Source organism: Diadema antillarum, unplaced genomic scaffold, assembly GCF_040938485.1.
Source record: "Diadema antillarum isolate AM-2024a unplaced genomic scaffold, OU_Dant_1.0 scf00000075, whole genome shotgun sequence".
In the NCBI taxonomy this organism is placed as follows: domain Eukaryota; kingdom Metazoa; phylum Echinodermata; class Echinoidea; order Diadematoida; family Diadematidae; genus Diadema; species Diadema antillarum.
In genome coordinates, this window is record NW_027270964.1 from 4289395 (window position 1) to 4310242 (window position 20848).

Consider the following 20848-nt stretch of genomic DNA (forward strand, 5'->3'; position numbering starts at 1 on the left):
AATTTTTCTGTTTTGGACGTGCCCCAGACAAACGTCTCAGAAGGCTAACATCTGCTGAAGCCATATCTTCGCTTTTTCTGTGATTTTTCTACCAAAGCAGAGGTCTTACATGGTGTTAAAAGCACCAAGATCCCGAGGTATACGATGACAGTATCAATTCTTCTTACTGAATACTGTATCCACACATTTGTGGATGATCAATACACCGTACAGTTGTACCATACTACTGTACACTACACACGCACACATAACATACGTAGCATCTTTATTTACATCGTGGATGTAGACTTTCGTAGCGCGATCGAGCGGGCGGCGCGCGGGCGCGCGTCCCTTACGTACGTATACACACGTACACAACCTGCTGACAGATATAACACGTACATTTACGGCCTTCTGCTGAAGAGAAAAAATGGATGTTGCAAGGGAAAAAGAGCAGCTTCTTTCAATTAAAGGTTGGTTAATATGCTGTGCAAATGAGTTGTGGCCGAATTGTCATAATTTGAGGGAATTTAAACCATAAAGTTGATGCTGCGCGCCCCTCGAACCATGATCTGACGTGTGCTGTGCAATGCTGTGCCATGCCTGTGTGGCTCAGTGGCTGTGCTATGTGCAGTGGGTGTGTGTGCGTGTCTATGTCAAATGTAACAGTACTGTCAGTAGTCCCATTCATCTCATTACGCGTTTGTTATTTTTGTTATTTCTGGAATATCACACTAAATAAGTGACTAACTTCTTAGACGCACTAGACCGTAGACTGTATAGACAAGAATCATTGTAATGTTGTAAAAATGCTTGTAAAAAAGGCTTGTGAAAAGTAAATTAACCCCTTTTCCGCTAACCGTAACTAACTCGGTCTCCACTCCAGTTCGGGAAACCCACTCACAAGGGGGGCCCCTCCTTATAAGTAACCCGTCCCCCTTATAAGTAACCCCGTCCCCCTTATAAGTAACCCCCGGGGCACCCCTTATAAGGAGTCTCCACGCTTTTTTGCAATGCAACGCGAAAATGAAAGGACTGCGGCAATTCGCTTGATTATGTCCATAAAGCTTCACAAGTTTCCTAGTTACTCACGAAATTTGAGCAAAATCGGTTTGAGGCATCATATCTAAAATCATGGATTTAAATGCGATGTCAAACGACTCATGCGAATGCTGAAATGCGAGCGACTACTGGCGTGAGTGTCGCCAGGCGCGGCGGCGCGGCAATGCTTGAGTGCAGACGTGGCGACTAGGTACATGTACTCAGTCGCCACGTCTGCACTCAAGCATTGCCGCGCCGCCGCGCCTGGCGACACTCACGCCAGTAATCGCTCGCATTTCAGCATTCGCATGGGTCGTTTGACATCGCATTTAAATCCATGATTTTAGATATGATGCCTCAAACCGATTTTGCTCAAATTTCGTGAGTAACTAGGAAACTTGTGAAGCTTTACGGACATAATCAAGCGAATTGCCGCAGTCCTTTCATTTTCGCGTTGCATTGCAAAAAAGCGTGGAGACTCCTTATAAGGGGTGCCCCGGGGGTTACTTATAAGGGGGACGGGGTTACTTATAAGGGGGACGGGTTACTTATAAGGAGGGGCCCCCCTTGTGAGTGGGTTTCCCGAACTGACTCTGCCTGTCTCTGTCTAGACTCTGCAATCTCTGGTCTATTGAACGTCAATTAAAGTTTAAGTTTACGTTATGAAGTTATACTTATACTATAGTCTCCACTTGCGTGTATTTCCTGTGCACTCCTGGGTTGGCGAACTTACGATAGGCACTGAATTAGCTCGCCGCCCATACTACTAGCACGCACGCCACATAAACGTGTGTGTTTAAATACACACACTTCAATGTTCTACAACAAGGTTGTATGGAGGTGTATCCTATTACTGAACGATTTTTATTTAATTTCTCCAGACGCGCAACATTATGCTTCAATTTAGCTAAAGATCTCCTAGAAGGTAGTTAAAATTCTGATAAATTTAGCTGTAACAGTATTATTTGAAAACTAAGCCATGCACTTAACAAAATCAGTATTTCAAATAATCCTTCCACAAAAACCGTGTCTTTTTACCGACGCAAATCGTATTGTATTTCCCGAACATGCCCCCTCTGTATGGGGAAATTTAGGCATTGCATTTTCGGTCAATGTTTTTAACGCTTTATCAAACATCAACATTTCAGCGATTACTAAAAATTTGCACTGTAATTTTATACTTAACGTTTTTTGCTGCAGTTTAGCAATTTTCTGCACCGGCCTCCCTTGTGAGCAACAGCGCGTGCATAGTGCAATGGATGCGCGCGTATACGAGTTGTTGAACGGGCTTCCATTGAAAATTTACGCGTTCGATAATAGGATACTGTTCGGTAATAGGATACCTGCCTATACTTGTATCTACCGGTACTAGTCTAGTTGTAGGATGAATTGTGCATCATCTTCTTTGAAAAACTTTGTTAATCTGCCACCTGAAATCCATTTGAAATCAAAAACATTTTGGCAAAATCGTGAAATAGGCCCCACCGCAGTGCGCGTGCACCCATGCGTTAGCAAGCAAGGGTAGGTCCTAGGCTAGGGTTAGGGTTAGGGTTAGGGTTAGGGTTTAGGGTTAGGTAGGGTTGTATTTATGGCTAAATTAGCCATTAAATTAGTCGAGGGACATTAGGGAGTCCTTCCGAGAATAAGAAGTTGAAGACCAAAGCAAAAAACGGGATAAAGGGAGGACGAAAGATGCTATGCTGTGGAAATCGGCCCCACCGCTGTATCAATCTCGTGTAAACGCCATTTGGTGGGGCCTCATTCACGAGTATTATACTGTGGAAGGAAGCCCCACCACCGTGCTTACCTACCGATGACCGCCATGCGGTGGGGTTGAATTCACGAGTATAAACAGACGAGCAGCTGTAGTATTGGTACGGACACGCAGTGGTGGGGCCTATTTCACGAGTATGCCAACATTTTCGCATTAAAAATATTTTTGTCACCTGTTACATATGGTAAAATACATTTGGATTACATGTGTTTCTATGGAGGAAAAACGTGAATTAGGCATGTCTTTTGAGAGCGATGTGGATGAAAATCTTTCGCCTCAGCTAATCTCCGTTCGCGGCGCGCGTTTACATGCGATAATGTGAATGTCTTGCGACTTTAGGTAGTGGTGACTTAATGGTATTCAATGTTAGTGTAATATAAAAAAAAGATTTAAACGTTAGATAAAATACTACGGTAAATTGAGGCCTAACCTTGAAACCCTTGGGCGCTCCTTCACAGTTTTACTGTTCGGGCTGGTCGCTGTTACTCAAATCGGCCTAACCGTGCTATCAGTAGAGTTAGACAGAGTAATCAACCCAGTTTGCAGCAGGAGTGCCAGGCCAGGGTGCCTATTTCTGGCAGGGGCACTTTCATTTGTCAATAAAACAGCTAATAAATATCATATGTGCTTATTGACCGAAAGATCGGTCTGTATCTGGTCGTCGGGGATATGATCCACGGAGACTGCATCTGGCTTCACGGATCCCCACCTATACACTGTATGTCTCCGGAGGAGAGCAATAACGTCAAAAAAATAAAAGACTCATCCAGACAGACGGATCTTTCTGTCTAGTGTGCTTATAGTCCCGCTTTAGAACACAAGCAGGAGTTACTCACAAGTGTTATGGAAAGTGACAACTGATTAGGCCTTTTCATCAATGAATGAGATGGCCTCTGCTGCAAATAGGCATCCTGTACATAGCCTGCTGTAAAAAGGGTATTTTACTCAATTGTTTTTATAAAACTCTTGATTGGGCTCATAAAAAATCATGCTAACCTCAACATGTTCATGTCACTATTCTTGTCAGGCTGTTACTAGTGTTAGTGTTACTCGAATTCAAATCTTTGTTTTCTGATTGAATGTACACCACAAACCGTACAAGTGTATATACACTGTGGGCAACATGTATGTGGATGTGTGTGTGTGTGTGTGTGTGTGTGTGTGTGTGTGTGTGATTGATTCCCTTTACTCAATGATAGATTAATTCTCCCTTACAAGGAAAGTAGAAGAAATAAAAAAAAAAACACCTACTGGTAAATCTACCATTTTGAAGGAGAAAAGAAATAAAGGATGTCACTGACACTTGTGTACATGTACACAACTTTCTGAATGAAATTGGAAATTCTGTCTGTTGTTAAAGCTAAAACATAGTTCTCACAAGGGATTAAACTTTAATTTCCACCAACTGGATCTCGAAAGTGTCTACTAAGAAACCTAGATGGCATGATGTGTCAAGACTATGAGTTGTTTTGGAGTATTTTCGAGATCAAAAGTGTAGAATAATTTTGATCGTAGTAAAACTTTTAAACCAGAAGGCCAGGCCATCCTCATTCAGCATCATGGGGAGGGAGAATATTACACGATGATTGATCTTGTCAGGCAATAGTAATCTGCATGCAATTCATGCTAGCGCAGAAAACTGATGGATACTACCGTGGCCTGATTTGCTGATTATTGATAATCGATTATGAAAAATTATGTACATGCTGTACATGTATCAACCATGATCGGGTAAGATCTGAGATTGTGGACTTTTTGGTTAATATTTCACATTTTTGTTGTTGGACAACTGAAATTGTGTTAATCAAACATTTCCTATGCATACTTATACATGTTGGAGCAATAATCAACAGTTCTGCACGCATTACAAGAATTATATTTTGGCTTTAAAGCCTTGACACCAACAGCTACAATTTGTATGTTCTCTATGACAAGTGAAATCAGAAAGACTTCCTCATGTCTTCCCCAGCTAATTTTGCAATACAACCAAGTGCTCTACACTTAACTACACCACCCTACTCTTAGTTAAATTCAAATACTATACATGCACAGATGTACAGTGTCCCCTCACTAACACTTGCAAAATGTGCCTGCATGCATCCATGCATAAGTTAAGAAGGTACAATTAATGGTAACCTGGGGCACTTCTGTAACAAAGGTTTGATGAAGATCCAGTATTTATGTACATTTTATGAACAATTTGAGTCCTGTTGTAATTTCAGTGATGAGGCTGACGAAGCCCTCCTTTGTCTCCAACATCCCGATTCTGAGTGAGAGCAAAGATTTGCCTGGAAATGGTGAGTTCCTTCATCTTGCATTTTCTTACCCAATGTGGCATCATCAACATTTCTAGCTACCAAGTCTATTAACTGAAGAATAAATGCCTTCCTTTGAAAGATTTTACCACATGAAAATATCATGAATGCATTACCTTCTTCTTACAACATTTCGCCGTAGAGCTCAGGATTTCACAAAAGTTGGAAAGCGTGGGGAAAGTAAATTGTATTGTATCATCTATAAGCCAGCAATGTCTTTTAACAAAATCTGATGAACTCATTTTTGTTCTTATGAAGGCATTACTTTGTTACTAAATTTTATGTGATTAGTTGATAGCAACATCAAGTAAGAAGGCAGAGATAGAGACATGAGATACTAAACAGTCTGATAAAAAAGATATGTATATATTATTGATTTATTAAACAGGAGGCAAGCTGAGTGACTTCTACCCCAGTCTAGGAGTTGCACCAAATTTGACTGGCTTCACCATGGGGGAACTGTTGACCCTTCCGCAAAATTTTGGGTAAGTTACTCTGCCTTTGTGAATTGTGCAACATCACTTGATTTTCCCATTCCTCTGTATATGAACATATGACTTGCCAGGGGATTAGCTTCTCTTTGTATGTGTGTGTGTGTGTGTGTGGGTCAGTATGTTTCCTTGTTTACTTTTCATTTAATGCATGTACAGTATGTTGGTTAGTGGCATTGAGAAAAAAAATCAGAAACAAATTGTTGAATATTTCTATTTACCTCTATAACAAAAGAACAAAATGTTTCTTATGTTAAATTGCATTCTTTTGTTCTTGTTTATCTCTCTTTCAGGAGTATTTATTTGGGAGAAACATTTTCGTGCTTTGTCAGCGTCCACAATGACAGTATTCACAATACACAGGTAATACACTGTTTTCATACATTTGTATATTCATTCATTCATTCATTCATTCATACTGGTTTTCATTTCGTGCAATGCAAACCTGGTCTGAACTGTTTCTTGTAATAACTATATTAAATTAGTTATGGTTACAAAAGGTCTGTTTTTGCTATGGCACAAAAGAGTGTTGAATTTGTGGAATTCAGTGTGATGTTCAGCAATATTGCCATGATGTTCCTAATATTCATCATAAAACATTTGCTGTGACTGAACCATTATGCACATTATTGCCACAATGAAGAGTTCTGAAGTGTGTGTGTGATGACTGTTTGCTGCCCTCTAGGATATTCACGTGAAGACAGACCTCCAAACCAGCTCTCAGAGGCTAACACTGTCAGGAGGCACCACCCCGCCCTCACCGTCCCTTGCCCCTGGGGCATGCATTGACCAGGTCATCCACCATGAGGTCAAAGAGCTAGGCACACACATGTAAGTGATTGGATTCTATCAAGGCAGTATAGAGCTTTCACTAGTATTGGTCGGAGACAAGTGAAGTAACATATGCCATAGATTGGCAAGTGGCTGCATTCAGCCTGATGAGGGATATAGTTGGAAGGGTCTTATTTCTTCTCTGATATGTGAGGATTGGTTTGCTATTTCTGTTTCCAAAGTAATTTAAATATTCATGAACAGTCCATGTGTTATCCCAGATTTTGATTGCTTAGGACTCAAAAATTATTCATGTTAATTGGGACACAGAACAGTTTTGCTGATTTACACAGCACCAGATGACATTCTTGATATAATACTTTTAAGAGTTTGTGGTAAAGAAGAAATAATATCCATATTGTGCCAACACAGCACTATTCTATCACTGTCAAGTATTCCAAATGTTCCTGATTGCACTGCCATGGTTTACACATACAACCACTCTTCTATTGCAGATTAGTGTGTGCTGTGAGCTACACAACTCCATCAGGAGAGAATTTGAGCTTCAGAAAGTTTTACAAGTTTCAGGTATGTCTGGAATAGATTCAGAGAAAAGTACTGTGTATGCCGAAACATTTGGCGTATGTGCTTATCTTTTTTTTTTTTTTCCCAATGAGTATGAATTGTCTGTCCATTCAATTTTACAACTGTCTTTCTGAAAATCCTATGTCAGGAAAATACTTGCATTTTGAATAGCTAGCTGAAAGTGTCTTGTTAGACCAATATAAAATCCATGATGTACACATTTCAAAATCAATATCACTTTCGGGTAATAGAAAATCATAGAAATAATGAAAATTACATTAGAAGTGAAATTAACAGAATACAGAAATTATTCACAAAGCAATAGCAATCATTGAAAACGACATTTGCATATTCACAGACTGGCTCTGCTTTGGGGGACTTCAAGCATTGATACAATATGTATGTATTCCATATTCAGTTGATATTACTGGAACTTGTACAAAGTGTACAAGTGTATGTTAAAAATATGCCTGTATTTTGTACCAATAATAATTCTGTCTTTTCAACAGGTTTTAAAGCCATTGGATGTCAAGACAAAGTTCTACAATGCTGAGGTGTGTAAGTTATACTCTGATAATACAGTCATGTTTCACTGGAGAATTTCCTTGTCTTTTTAATGTCAAATGTGTTAAATATTTCTCGTAAAAGTTTTACTCAAGGAATGACACTCTTCATAATGGGTAAGGTTTGCAAGGGATTTTTCCTTTCCCTGAACTGTGATGATACATGAAAGAATTCCATTATTGGATGTGGCTTGAAAATATTCAGTAAATGCAGCATAAAATCATATAAATGGATTCTTGGCATGTACAGTGTACGTACCTCACATATTTTTATCTTTTTTTTTCAAAAATCTTTTACAAAGCAATACATCTGCTCTTGTTATGATTCACAAACAATGGACTTCAAGTTTCTGTGCTTTGACATCTTTTTTTTACATTTTATTATTATCATTATTATTATTATCATTAATATTATTGTTATTGTTTTTTGTTGTTGCAGTCACTACTAGTTCAATAAGTCTTATTCTTATGGAGAGGTAGCATTATTTTATAGGTATTAAATGTAATATGAGGGTCATCACAAGACTCATTGAATGAAGGATGTTTTTTTTTTTTTCTGCTTTACTTTTTTTTTTTTTTTTTTTTTTTGGGGGGGGGGGGGATGCCTCTGCCCCAAAGGGTGCAGGTGTTATGTTTTCAGGTTGTCCATCAGTCCTATCATCCATCCCACCCCTCTTTTGTCATTGCAATTTAAGAAGAACTGTTATGTGGATTTTCTTGGTTTCTGGCCTATGTTTGCTAAATGAAGTGAGGATGGGCAGATGAGATATTGGGCAAAATCCCTCAAGGTCAAGGAGCAAAGACCACTTCAGTCTGGTTGCTAAATATTACACTTTCAGTTGTTACTTCAGTTAGAAATGTCTAGTGGTAATTCAGTTTCCTGGAAGATGATAGTGGTGAAATTGACTGCCACTAAAATTGTCCCCCAACATGTAATTTTAAGTCATTACGTGAGTAAAAAAATGTCTACTTGCAATGTGAAACGGTGAACAGGGGCCTGTCTTATAAAGACTTGTGATAGAAATCAATCACGAGTTTCTTGTGAGTTGCAATGCAAGTTGTGATTGATTTGAAGGCTTTGTAAGACGGGGCCCAGGGTAGGCCCTAGAAATGATATATGATTATTTGCATAAACATGATGGTAGTAAAAGGTCAGATGTCAAGGTAAAAGTCACTATATTTTGGTTAAAATCACATTTATTGCGGAGATTTTGGTTATTAATGCTAAGTGGTAATGTTATGTAGGAATAATAGAAATTGATTAACAATGTACTTGCCTCAAATGGCAGGGATGAAAGATAAAGATTATGGTCAAAGGTCACCAGAATTTAGTGTAAAACAAAAACAACAACATTTTGAACTGTGGCATTGAAAACAAAATGGCCTGCAAATTTCTCTCAGATGTGTATCCAACTTACAATCAGATCTATTTGTTGCTGATGATTGACCAATGAAAATGCTTTCAGCAGATTTTTTTTTTTTTTTTTGTTGCAGCCCATGTTCCAAAATGATTTGCCTTCATGAGCATTTCCTTGCCTTAGGCAACCAAGCAACCACTTTTAGGTGCTGTAAATGAATGAAATCATCTCTTAACATGACAGCACATGTTTGAACCCATTGCTCAATGATTCAGTCTGTCATGGCTAGATTTTGAACAATTTTAGGTCTGTCACAATTACCCAGCTACTCTCTGTTGATATGATGATGTTAAGGTCATTGGAAGTAAGTGGGATACAGCAAGATACATGAACATGAATGTTGCCCATAATCTAAGAGGTGTTTCATATATACATATTTTTCATTTGAAGAATTTTTTTTTTTTTTTTGATGTTGAATTCACTGTCATGGTTATTCTTTCCATTCTCTCTGAGCTCATTGGTTGTTTTGACTCATGCAATTGCATAATAATTATTGTATTTACCAGAGCATGTACTCTCTTTGATATCATCCACTGATATTTCTGTGATTCTGCAAACAGTACTCTCTGAGAATGAGAGCCACTGGAGGCTATCAGGTAAATAAACAAATAAACAAACAAACAGACAGACAAACAGACCAACAACAACAACAACAACAACAGCAGCAACAATCAATCAATATTTTTAAAGGTTACTGATGTGTTTGAAGCCTGTCATCTTAGACCACAGTAACTGCTTCTAGTCTTTTTTGTGTGTTTTTCTAGTCAAGTGTTTTGTTAGTTCATGAAATATGTGTATTTTTTTTCTAACCACATATTATTCTTGTGCCTTGCTTGTACTCTGTTGTGGACATTGTGCCTATGCTACAACATTTTACCAAACCTTATTTATATTTCAAAAATACACAACTTTATATTTTCCTGTCAAGTTGTCAGTGTAATACTTCTTCTAGATAAGTATTAAAGTGTCCACATGATTTTTTTTCCTACAATGGTCATGAGGGTATAGATCCTAATGAATCTTATTGCCCCCAAAAGACTGTCAACAAGGACAGTATATGCAGGAAAACTTTACCAAATTCACAGGATAAGCTTTTATACAAGTATATCGCCAGCAATTAATGCTTACTTTGACTGTCAACAAGGACAGTATATGCAGGAAAACTTTACCAAATTCACAGGATAAGCTTTTATACAAGTATATCGCCAGCAATTAATGCTTACTTTGATTTCACTGACGTTTTGTCTAGGCAATATGGAATAATGGGAGTTGAAGTGTTTGTTGTCTTGCTTTGTTCTGTCTAGACTGTATCTCTCTGTGTTGCAGTTCATGTCAGTGTAAAATTTCTTTTCAGTCATTGAACTTGATGTTAGATCAGGAGCAGATGAAAAAGGGATTCATTAGAGTGATTCACATTTGACAAAGTTACAGGGTATAATACAATGTAGAACACATTCTGGCATCAAATCTTCAGCAGTTACTATAAAATTAATTATGAAATATAAATACTGTGGGTGATAAGTACATTTCTGCTAATAACAAGGATATTTGAACAGTGTGTCCCATTTTATAAGTGTGGTGTATGTTCATTGTAGCAAAACATAAAATGGTAGCAGTAATTTTCAAATTGTACAAATAACAATCATTGTAAATGTTGTAAATAACAGTAAAAGAAAAATGTTGCAATAATAAAAAAAAGTGAGTTGATAACACAAGGAGCTGTTTTGTTACAAATTAGTCTCAATGTTAGTGCTGCCTTGTATTTGCTAAGGACTGGCAGCCCCAATATAATCGCCATGCATCCATAACTAAAATGAGTGACAATCAGTGACAAATAATTTGATGGATGATTTGTATGTGGAGCTCAGTGCTAACTGCTAGGTAAAACAGAAAAAAAAGTAGTTTGAGAATAGAAATGTTGCAATGGTGTAAAGAGTACATGATTTGCTTTGTTTTGCTTTTCTGGACCATGTTTTATATAGCTGCTTAGTACTGATGTGCTTCTTATGCATGCTGAATGCGTATTAGGATATCCCCAAGTTGACAAATCCATAAGTTTGCTTTAAGACATTAAACAATCTGTTTCTGTGGCTGGAAACATTGCATGTTTAGCAGTCAATAGACCATACTCCCATGTTTTTAGTTTGCAAAGCTGTTGAAATTTTGTGATTATTATACCCCCTGTGAGACAATGACCTGCTGTTTACCATGTGCTATAATGTAAAAGCAATCAAACACACACAAAGAAACAAACCAGAATCCCAGAAAACATTTATTTGCTATATGATGTGACTTTGTAACAAGGTAAATAGTCAAAAGAAGTGATTCCTTTGTCACTCTAAATCTATTTTTTTTTTTAGTGATAGTACAGTAAATGCTAATACTGTAATGATTTCTAAGAAGTGTCTGAAACATTAATGAATTGACTTATGCTCTCAAAGACAAAGGAATGAAATATTCATGTATACTAAAGAAGAATTTGAATTTCTTTAATTACCTTACTGAAGGGTCATCTGTACATGTATGTACACTAGTTAAAGTACAGCTAACCAGTAAAGAGCTTGTGCCAGCTGTTCACAGCCAACATGACCACCATAATCTAAAACTGTTCCCGCTTGATGTATTACAGAGACTCCAACCCCAAGCACCTTCTGATCTGGAGATTCTCCCGCCTGAAACCCCTAGCAAACTGGAGACTCTAACTTGATGTGCGCAAGGCGCACATCACGAGCGCAAAGCGCAAAGTCCCTTTATAATATGGCCAGTGTTCCCGGCCCTGGAAGCTCTAGGGTTCTATAGATGCTCTCTCGTGGTATTTCTGGCTTATTTTTCAACATATGATTGTACTAAAAATCATATATTTTGGCTTGATAAAACTTAATTTCATATAAAAAAGGTGTTTCGGTGGGAGAAAATACGTCCTGGCGCGGAGACACAGAGCCAGGGCGGGCGAAATTAACTCTCAAGTGGGAGAATGGGAGATTTTGTGAAAATTGGCTTTTGGCGGGAGATCTCCCGTCGAAAGCGGGACAGTTGGAGTCTCTGTAATTAAAGCTACTTCTACTACTGCTACAACTACTCTGTCGAGTACATTCCCCACTACTGCAACAAGTACCACTTCTTGTACATTCCCCACTGCTACTTCTACTTTTGCTGCTACTCCTACTACAACTGTTACTACAATGCACTACTTTTACTACAGTTTCTACATAAATGCCACTGCTGTCACTGGTACTTTGTACTACTTCTACTTCTTTAAAGGAATGCTGTTATCAGTAACTGTTACTACTTCTGTACTGACACCGCTGTTGCTGCAAACTCTGCAATTGATACCGCTTCTACTGCTACTACTATCGATATGGCTAATGCAATGATTGTCCAGGACTACTTGAGTCATGACCACTTCTTGTACTAAGATCAACCCTACTAAAATCTCTCAACAAGGACTGCTACTTTCACTACTCTTATTATTGCTACTACTATGTTTAAACTGAGAACAATTGTGACTTAAAATTTTACAACGACTTGTAATTTTGTTTTTTGTTTTTTATAGAGAGGTACATCTACATGGACCAGCTCTTAAACTTCTTGGCTATAAAGTATTAAAAGCAGCCTTTGAAACTTAAAAAAACAACACCAATAAGTAGAAGGAGCCAATATACTGAATTCAGACATATAAGAGCAAGGTTATATGTAGCTTTTGTGCTTGACATCAGACAGCCATATTTTATTCAATATATGGCCCTGCTTCAGATGTAACTCTATCTGGACATAATACCAATGGTGCTTCTCCCATACCAGAAACACTGTATTATTGTAATGATGAGTAATCACAAATTGGTTTCCTGACCACCGAGTAGAGTGTTAAGAAGATATCAAGACATAATCAAATGTGTTGTTTTTCTTGTTTGCATGCATCTACTTTCAACCCAACCAATTTGCCTTCCAACCAGGATTACATTGTAAGTTTCTGCCACTTTACACCCAGTTGCTCCAGTCCTCCCTGATGACTTGCTGCTACACATGCTGCAACCATTTGAATTATTTCTATGATTTGCTGACCTTGTCATTTTATGTTACAGTTTGGTGGCTATGCTGTAATCTTCAATTTATGTCATTGTCATGCATATAGTCATTATATATATCATTCCATTTATGTGATATTCTTTGCTCACCCTGTTACCTTCTGTTCATATGTGCTGTAATTAAACAAAATGCAACACAGAAATTCGAGGTGGCTTTTCTGCAGAATTACATTTCTCATAACTCCTATTTTCTGAAAATTTCCAAAATGCTCACATTTTAAGCCTGGGACAAGCACTAATAACATGGCTCCCTATTGTGTCCCATGTTTGAACTATATGTACGGGAAACTTCACCTGCTAATAACACAATGCCCTCTGTGTATTGAAGAATCTATGAACATGAGGGGTAACTTTAGGACTGATAGTGTCAGGGTAAATGTTGAAACAAAGAGATAAATACACCAGCAAGCAAACAAAAAGACAAACCTAAAGTAAAGACTGATCTTCTTTCCTCTCCTTCCTTCCATCTTCTCCACAACTTTTCCTCTCTCCCTCCTTTGAATTTCCCTCCCCTCCCTCCTTATGTATTTTAACTTTTCTTCCCTCTCTTCTTCTTCTCTAGAATTTTTAGCCCTCCCCTCTCTAGAACATTCCTCCCCTCCTCCCTCTTTCCCTTCTTCTCTTTCTCTTTCTTTTCTCTGTAAACTGCCCTTAGTCAACATACAACTTGAATGAGTGTGCTGTCTATGTAACAGGCCTGACTCTCAAAGGATGAAAATGTGAGGACTTTGTTACATGGTGTCTTTCAAGGCAAGTGGGAAAATATTCACTGCCCCTCCTAATATCTCGGGAAAATTTGATCACCAAAAATTTCACGCTGACATGTAATCAGGAATAGTGCTGTATTGCTGTACATGTATACAGTATGTAGAATGGTAGATACGATGTGATTGTGTCGAGTGTGAGTATGTTAGTCTGTGAGTATTCTAAGACAGACATTTATTTCTGTATCATCTCAAGTAAAAGTGAGAGATATCTATGTTTCACTTGTCAACGGAAAATTGCACTTTTGTCACTCATGTCTTTAAAAAAACACACACACAAATGAAATTTTGTCAGTACATGTAATTATTCCTTGCATGACTCTCCGTTTGCAGGTTGTGTTCAACATTTTATTTCAACTGCTGAATTTCCATCCAGTCATTTGTACCTCATACCTCTTCCTTGTATTCATTTTCTCAGCTTTTAGCAGGTGCTGATATTATTTTGGCCCTTTTCACAATTAGTATCTCATATGTCTTTTTTTTATTTCTTTGATATATTTTTTGTTGAATTTGCTTATTTATCCATCATTTTACGCTTTCAAAGATTTGTAGTACTTTTTGAGTTTCAAAGTGCTCTGTTCTGTCTGGTGTCAGCATGATTTTATATTCATTCATATTGAGCTAATTTTTTAGTGTATCAGAATGCAAAATTGACAATCTTAACACTCATTACACTTGCACTATTCTGATGCTAAATGGGCAGAAATGACTATATTTTTGCATGTATCATGTTTCCAAGATATGGAGATTAAGAAAAGAATACAGGTACTCCTTTAAGATTTAACGTGGCTTATAATCAGTAGCTTGCAATGGCAAGTATAGGACTGGTCTGGAAGGATTAGGGGATACATATTTGGATTGTCAAGCCTTAGTCAAAATCAAAAAGAATATTATTCAAATGTTTCACTTTTTCCCATTCACTTAGTTCAGCGTCACCCTATAAATACAGTAATGCATATAACATGATTGAAAACAGGATGGAAATACTTCAGGCTTGCAATGATCAGTTTTCAATTAATTTTCAAAGAATGATCAAATGTAAGTTTTTGTTTATGTGTCAGTATCCTTCCATGCATTTATTGCAAGAAAGCTGATCATATATACATTTTTTGTTAGCACTTTTTTTTTCCAAGTTTCTGTGCAGGACTGCATAATGTCTTATATAGGTAGTGTAAATGTTGTCATTGTTTTTCCTCTGATGTTCTGGGCAAGAATAGATGTCAGTATTGAGGCATGCAGCCACTATCCTTTCCTATCACACATTTTACAAAAGCATCCAAATTGAACATTTAAGACAGTATTTATGTTTTTGTATATCATGCATAATACTGAAGAACCCCCTAACTTGTTCGTCCAGTACCTCCTAGACTCATTACAGGAAAAGGGGAAACGTGATAAGAATTACTGTGACTTCTGTTGTAATCACATTTGTTTTATGATATTAAAACATGACAGCAAATTGTTAGTATGAACTTGGCAAATTTATTCTTGATGTGCCTCATTCATATTAATTTAAGTCATTGGTTAGATGGCCATTCAAAGACACCACTGCTTTAAAAGCGAATTGTTTAAGTAGTATCCCGGGAGTTTGACCCAATGTAAGCTTGACCCTTACTGAAGCTGACACCTGTAAAATGCAGTAGGAGATGAAGTGTGAATAGCAAACTGTGTACCTAGCTTTGAGTTTTAGACCATGTTGTAAGTTAGATCGACTCTGGTCATTCTTTGATGCCTGTTATTCTATGTTGTCATGTGATGCTTCTAGTTCTCTCATGTGATCAGTGCAAAAACCAAGGAAACCACAGTATGCCAAGTAGCAAAAAACAAACAAACAAAACAAAACAAAACAAAAACTGAGAGATTGGGGCTGGTGAAATGGCGAGTAGTCCAGCTTTTGTGTCATTTACATGGTACACACATGCACACACACACACACACACACACACACACAAGCACACACACACAGAGTAAATGCTTGTAAAAACAGTTTCACATCAATTTCAGCACCTTTATCTCTGTGAATTGTGTTTTCTGTTTTTTTATTATGATTTATAGCAGATACTGGAATGAGTATCAAAGATAAGATTATTACAATGATGTTATTTGATATGACGAAGTTGAAAGTGGTCATGATAATAGCAGTGTTGATATGAAAACAATTTAGCTTTAATTACTGTAATCACCATCAATGCTGTTATCATTATTCATTATAGTTACTGTTTTTGGTACTTCAAAATTACTATCAGCCTTGAACATACGATATTCATCTTTCTTCCAAGACATGTCAAACATCCCAGTATTTGATCTGTGACTAATTCATAAAACTGTTTACTTTCCCGGTGTTTGTGATACAGTCAGATGAAGTGTACCTCGAGGCTCAGATTCAGAACATCACACAGTCTCCTATGTGCATGGAGAAGGTCGCCTTGGAACCAGCAGCAGACTACACAGTGGAAGAACTCAACTCTACACAAGCAGAAGACAAAAAGTAAGGACATTGATGTGATTTGCTTTTATAGAAGGAAAACAAAGTGACTCTTTGTATCAATGGTATATCAAACCAGCATTACTTTGAATGTGAACAATCTATTTTCTATTGATTCTTTCTTACCCGTAGTAACGCAATGAAGCCTATTCAGAGCCAGGGCTCTGTTGCATAACAAAATGCAATCAAATATACAGTGTAAGTCAGAAAGTCAGAAAATCAAGTGGAAGTCTAAGGTTGCATTTAAGTGAATTTTATCAACTCACCTCTGGTGCAGAATTAAGGTTTCTAAACAACTTTCAGGGAGTTTTGGGCAGTTGATGAGTGCAAAGCTGTGTTGAATATGGGGTTTGAAACACGTTTCTGAAATACCGAAAAAAAAAAGGTGCAATCGCATATGTTACTGTAGAGTTGATAAACACAGAGTTGTTGAAACGTGTTTATAGCTTGGACCTGCCCACGTCAACCACCATCTGACCACTGCCAACTACACATCTCCACTCCTTAGGTCAAACTCCACAGTGGAGCTGCACGGTGACAAGGTCTCACAATCGACTCATGACAGAGTTGATAAATGCACCAAGTCGAGAAATGTGATTGAAAGGTGTTTGCAAATGCATTTTGATAGTGGGTATTGAAACACCTTTCAAATATGGGAAAGTTGGTAAACAATCTCAATTGAGCATTCAGGGACTTATGTTTGATTTTTTGACTTGTGTTTGATCTCAGCTCTTATGCAAGTGGGCCCAGGATAGATTTGGAAGGGCAGTCAAATCCACTTCCCCAGAACTCTCTTGTACATATCTTTTCCTCTCTTATCATGTTTATATGACTAGACATCTTATCTTTGGAGGCTTTACGTACCTCAACCCAATGGATACCAGACAGTACCTCTACTGCCTCAAAGCTAAGACTCCTGCTGGCGCTGAACGTCCATCTCTCATCAAGGGCGTCTCTAGCATCGGCAAGCTGGACATTGTCTGGAAAACAACGCTAGGGGAAAAGGGCCGACTGCAGACCAGTCAGTTACAGAGAATGGTGGGTGCGATTGTAGCCCATAGTGTCTTACCAAGTGAAGTTCAAGTCAAAATTGCGTCAGGCTGTGACATGGACACTATACAAATCAGATGAAAGTGTTCTCTCTCTTTGCCTATCTATGTTTTTGCTTGCTTTTCTCTTCCTCATGTGAGCATTCAGTTTCTTGCAATTTCAATGTACTTTGGTCATGTCCTAATTTGCCATGAATATTTATTTTGATTGTTAGGTCAGACTTTGAAAGGAAGGATTTTCAACTTCAGAATGACATAAAGCTCATGAATATATGGGATATTCCGAAGCATTCAAATAAGTGATAGAAAACAAGACAACTTTTTGGCATGCTTTTTGATTCAAAGAGGAGATTTTAGAGTTAAGATAGATAAATAGATGGATAGATAGATAGATAGATAGATAGATAGATAGATAGATAGATAGATAGATAGATAGATAGATAAAAGAATACTGACTGTGTTGACCAAAAACACATTTTCACATCAACAGGAAATTTGGCCTCTTTGACCCGTTAATGGGTTTTTGTGCAGACAGTTTTACAGTAGAGTATCAAGAGTTGTCATTTTTGTCCTTTTCTACTGCTGTTTAGGCACCAGGTTATGGTGATCTCAAGCTGAGTATTGCTCAAATTCCTGACAGCGTGCCTCTAGAGAAACCATTTCAACTCACATGTCGGGTCACCAGCTGCTGGTAAGTGACTCTCTTGCTCTTGCTCTCACTCTCATTGTCCTTGTCTACAAGTCCATGGGGAGGGATGTTTGCATGTGAATAAGAAGGTTTCAGGATTTACTAATTAGACTGAGATGTAGCAATCCTAGAGAGGGTTTGAAAAAGACATTACAGCTGCTATAAAATGTTAAAAGATTTACCATTGGTAGTCAAAATTGCTGGAAGTCTATTTACTATTAGTAAATAGACTTCCAAAGAATATTACTATCTGAAGGATAAAAATGAATAAAAACCACATCTGAAAAGACTGCATCATTAAACATTGAATGAATAGCATGCAAGAAAATATGTATTGTGGTGTGATTCAGTAAGGGGACACTTTCAGTTGAATTGTTGCATTATGTGATACACTATGCCACTAACTGTCATTCTTTGGCATTTTCTATTTCAGTGAGAGGACCATGGATCTGAAGTTAGTGTTGAACAATGTAACTGGCCTTGTGTGGTTAGGAATATCAGGCAAACAGCTTGGTAAACTAGGGCCCAATGCAAGCATGGACATCAAACTACAACTTATACCAACTGTTCCTGGCTTACAGGTATTTATTTTAATTTTAGGAGGCAGGGTCATCCTACTCTGTATTCTATACCATCTGTCAAAGCAATGATTTACAACATTCAGAGTAGAACAAATTGCATTATCAGGTACTTTGGGGTTTTACTTAGAAATCAGTAGTCCCTTACATTCTATCATACTGGGAAGTGTCATCCATTATTGCCACCTGCTTACCTGGTAATCCAACAATTAATTTGATGTATTAATTTGAGAGGATTTAGCAGTATCGACTTTATGTTTAAACAGTGACATTTTTTTTTCAGATTCTCCCACTCGAAATGAGGCATTGATATTCCTTTTCCAAAGTTCTAGCAAGAATTTGATTAGATGACAAATGACTACTGATAAATGCCTTTTTATCCTACTCCATGTAAGGTCTACCAAGGTTTCTAAGAAATTGAAAGGGTTTCAGTGTGAAGATTTGTAATACATTATCACATAATGTTATAATGGAATGTTTAAGATCACATGCACATATATCCATGTGTGTAGTATATATGAGTGTACTAGGTATATCTTTTCGTAGAGGCGAGATGGTAGAAGACTGTTTTGTCCATGTCACTTATCTACAGAGTATATCAGGCATGAGACTGGTGGACCTGTACCTCAAGAGAACATATGAACATGACGACATCGCTCAAGTCTTTGTGTACTCTGATGACGAAGGGGCCCCATGAAGGAAGCATGTGCTGATCACAATTAGCGTCTCAATAGCATGATGTCTTGGCATGGCACCATTGTTTCCTACCCATTCCTTCTGTAGATTTCCATTCCAGAGTAGGAAACTGTGGTATATGTTCAAGGTTTCAAATGGTGTCTTAGTATCCACTCCCTGAACCTAATGCTGAAGTACAACTGCAATCTGAAGAACTGTAATCATCGATAAAGCAGCGCAGTTTCCTGGTAAACTGTAAATGAGAAGATACAACCTACAGCATGTTTTCTTGCTGTTTCTTGCTAGCCAATCAATGGGTCTGATGATTATCAAATGTAAAAGGTTAATGCAGTATTGCATTCTCTACTTTTCCTCTTTCCATTTATTGAATGTATTGTCATATTACTTGTCTGTGATGTCAATTTATCATCACCAGAAAAAAATATCATTTCAGAAATTAAATTTACCATTTCACTGTTCTTGTATATCAAGTGCAGAAACCTGCATGACCAAATAGCTGTTTAAAAGAGTGCTTCATGTTAATGGTGAACATGGCAAATATTCTTCCATGTAATATACAGGAGAAGTCATCATAATAGAGTTGTTCTCTCATTGTGATTTGGCGGTTATATACTTGCATCAATGAGAAGAGTAACAGTAAAATCATGTAAAGACAAATAAAAAAAATCAACAAAGATCTGTATATGATGAATTAATGTGGTTATATCTCACATGATCTGTAATTTTGCTGAAAGTTAATACAGAAGAACTAATAGCCTGTTCAGTGTAATGGATCAGTGAAATGCATTGTATGAGAGCTTCTACTACATATCCCATTTCATCAATCATGAGATTTGTTAATTCATAATGTAAATGGCTGGGTCTCTTCAGTCATTCATCGTACAGTGTCTTGGAAATCACTGGATGAGAACTGTCAGGGTATGAGTTCACTACTAGCAGCAAATTTTAGGCTGGTAACTAAACAGTCACATCGACAGTGACAGACACTATTTATTCAGATTGGTACAGCCACCGTGAATAATGCCTTAGTGTACTGGCATCTTTCTGGTGTTGACAAGGACATAACCACCATGATCATCAGTGTCATACTGTAAAAGTGGTTTCTTTTGCGGTGGTTTTATTTTCGCGCTTTTTGCGCTTTGAGGTTGAACCGCGAATTTAACATCACGCGAAAATGTTTTGAAAAGTCGCGCGAAATTAACCACGCATGGAAATGTTTTGAACTTGCCGCTTGTTACAACGCTATTGTGCACATGCACACACAAAGATTCCGCGCATTGAGTGTATTGATGGTCAACACACACACAGCGATACCGCGCAATGTAGGTACAAGCATGTTATAAAGTACTCGAGAGACGGGATTTCAGGCCAGGTAAGCCTGCATGTAATTTTAATTTCTATTTAATAAATAAAAGAATAATTGGATTATAGTTTGGGTTTTCATGTGCAAAATAAAACAGTTTTTGCCGACTGTGAATTCACCGATTTTGCCGAACGCAAATTTAAACACATGCGAAAAAGTCGGCACCGATGGAAACCGCGAAAGTATCTGTACGCGAAAGAAAC

The 20848-nt window shown here is 37.7% G+C and overlaps 1 protein-coding gene across 1 annotated transcript; it reads left to right on the forward strand.

Annotated features, from left to right (window-relative positions):
* The first annotated feature begins 358 nt into the window (after nt 1–358).
* LOC139717421 (trafficking protein particle complex subunit 13-like) lies at nt 359–19927 on the forward strand. The gene is made up of 12 exons (XM_071628921.1): nt 359–452; nt 5017–5091; nt 5498–5594; nt 5894–5963; nt 6286–6431; nt 6887–6959; nt 7466–7510; nt 16141–16274; nt 17108–17309; nt 17911–18011; nt 18442–18589; nt 19179–19927. Exons 1-12 carry the CDS (start codon nt 410–412, stop codon nt 19281–19283), a joined length of 1239 nt encoding a protein of 412 aa, XP_071485022.1. The 5' UTR covers nt 359–409; the 3' UTR covers nt 19284–19927.
* Nucleotides 19928–20848: the final 921 nt, after the last annotated feature.

Coding starts and splice junctions, on each gene's coding strand:
- LOC139717421 (XM_071628921.1), top strand. CDS start 410: ATGGATGTTGCAAGGGAAAAAGAGCAGCTTCTTTCAATTAAAG. Junction 17,310..17,910: donor CCAGTCAGTTACAGAGAATG/GTGGGTGCGATT, acceptor ACTGCTGTTTAG/GCACCAGGTTATGGTGATCT. Junction 18,590..19,178: donor CAACTGTTCCTGGCTTACAG/GTATTTATTTTA, acceptor ACTTATCTACAG/AGTATATCAGGCATGAGACT.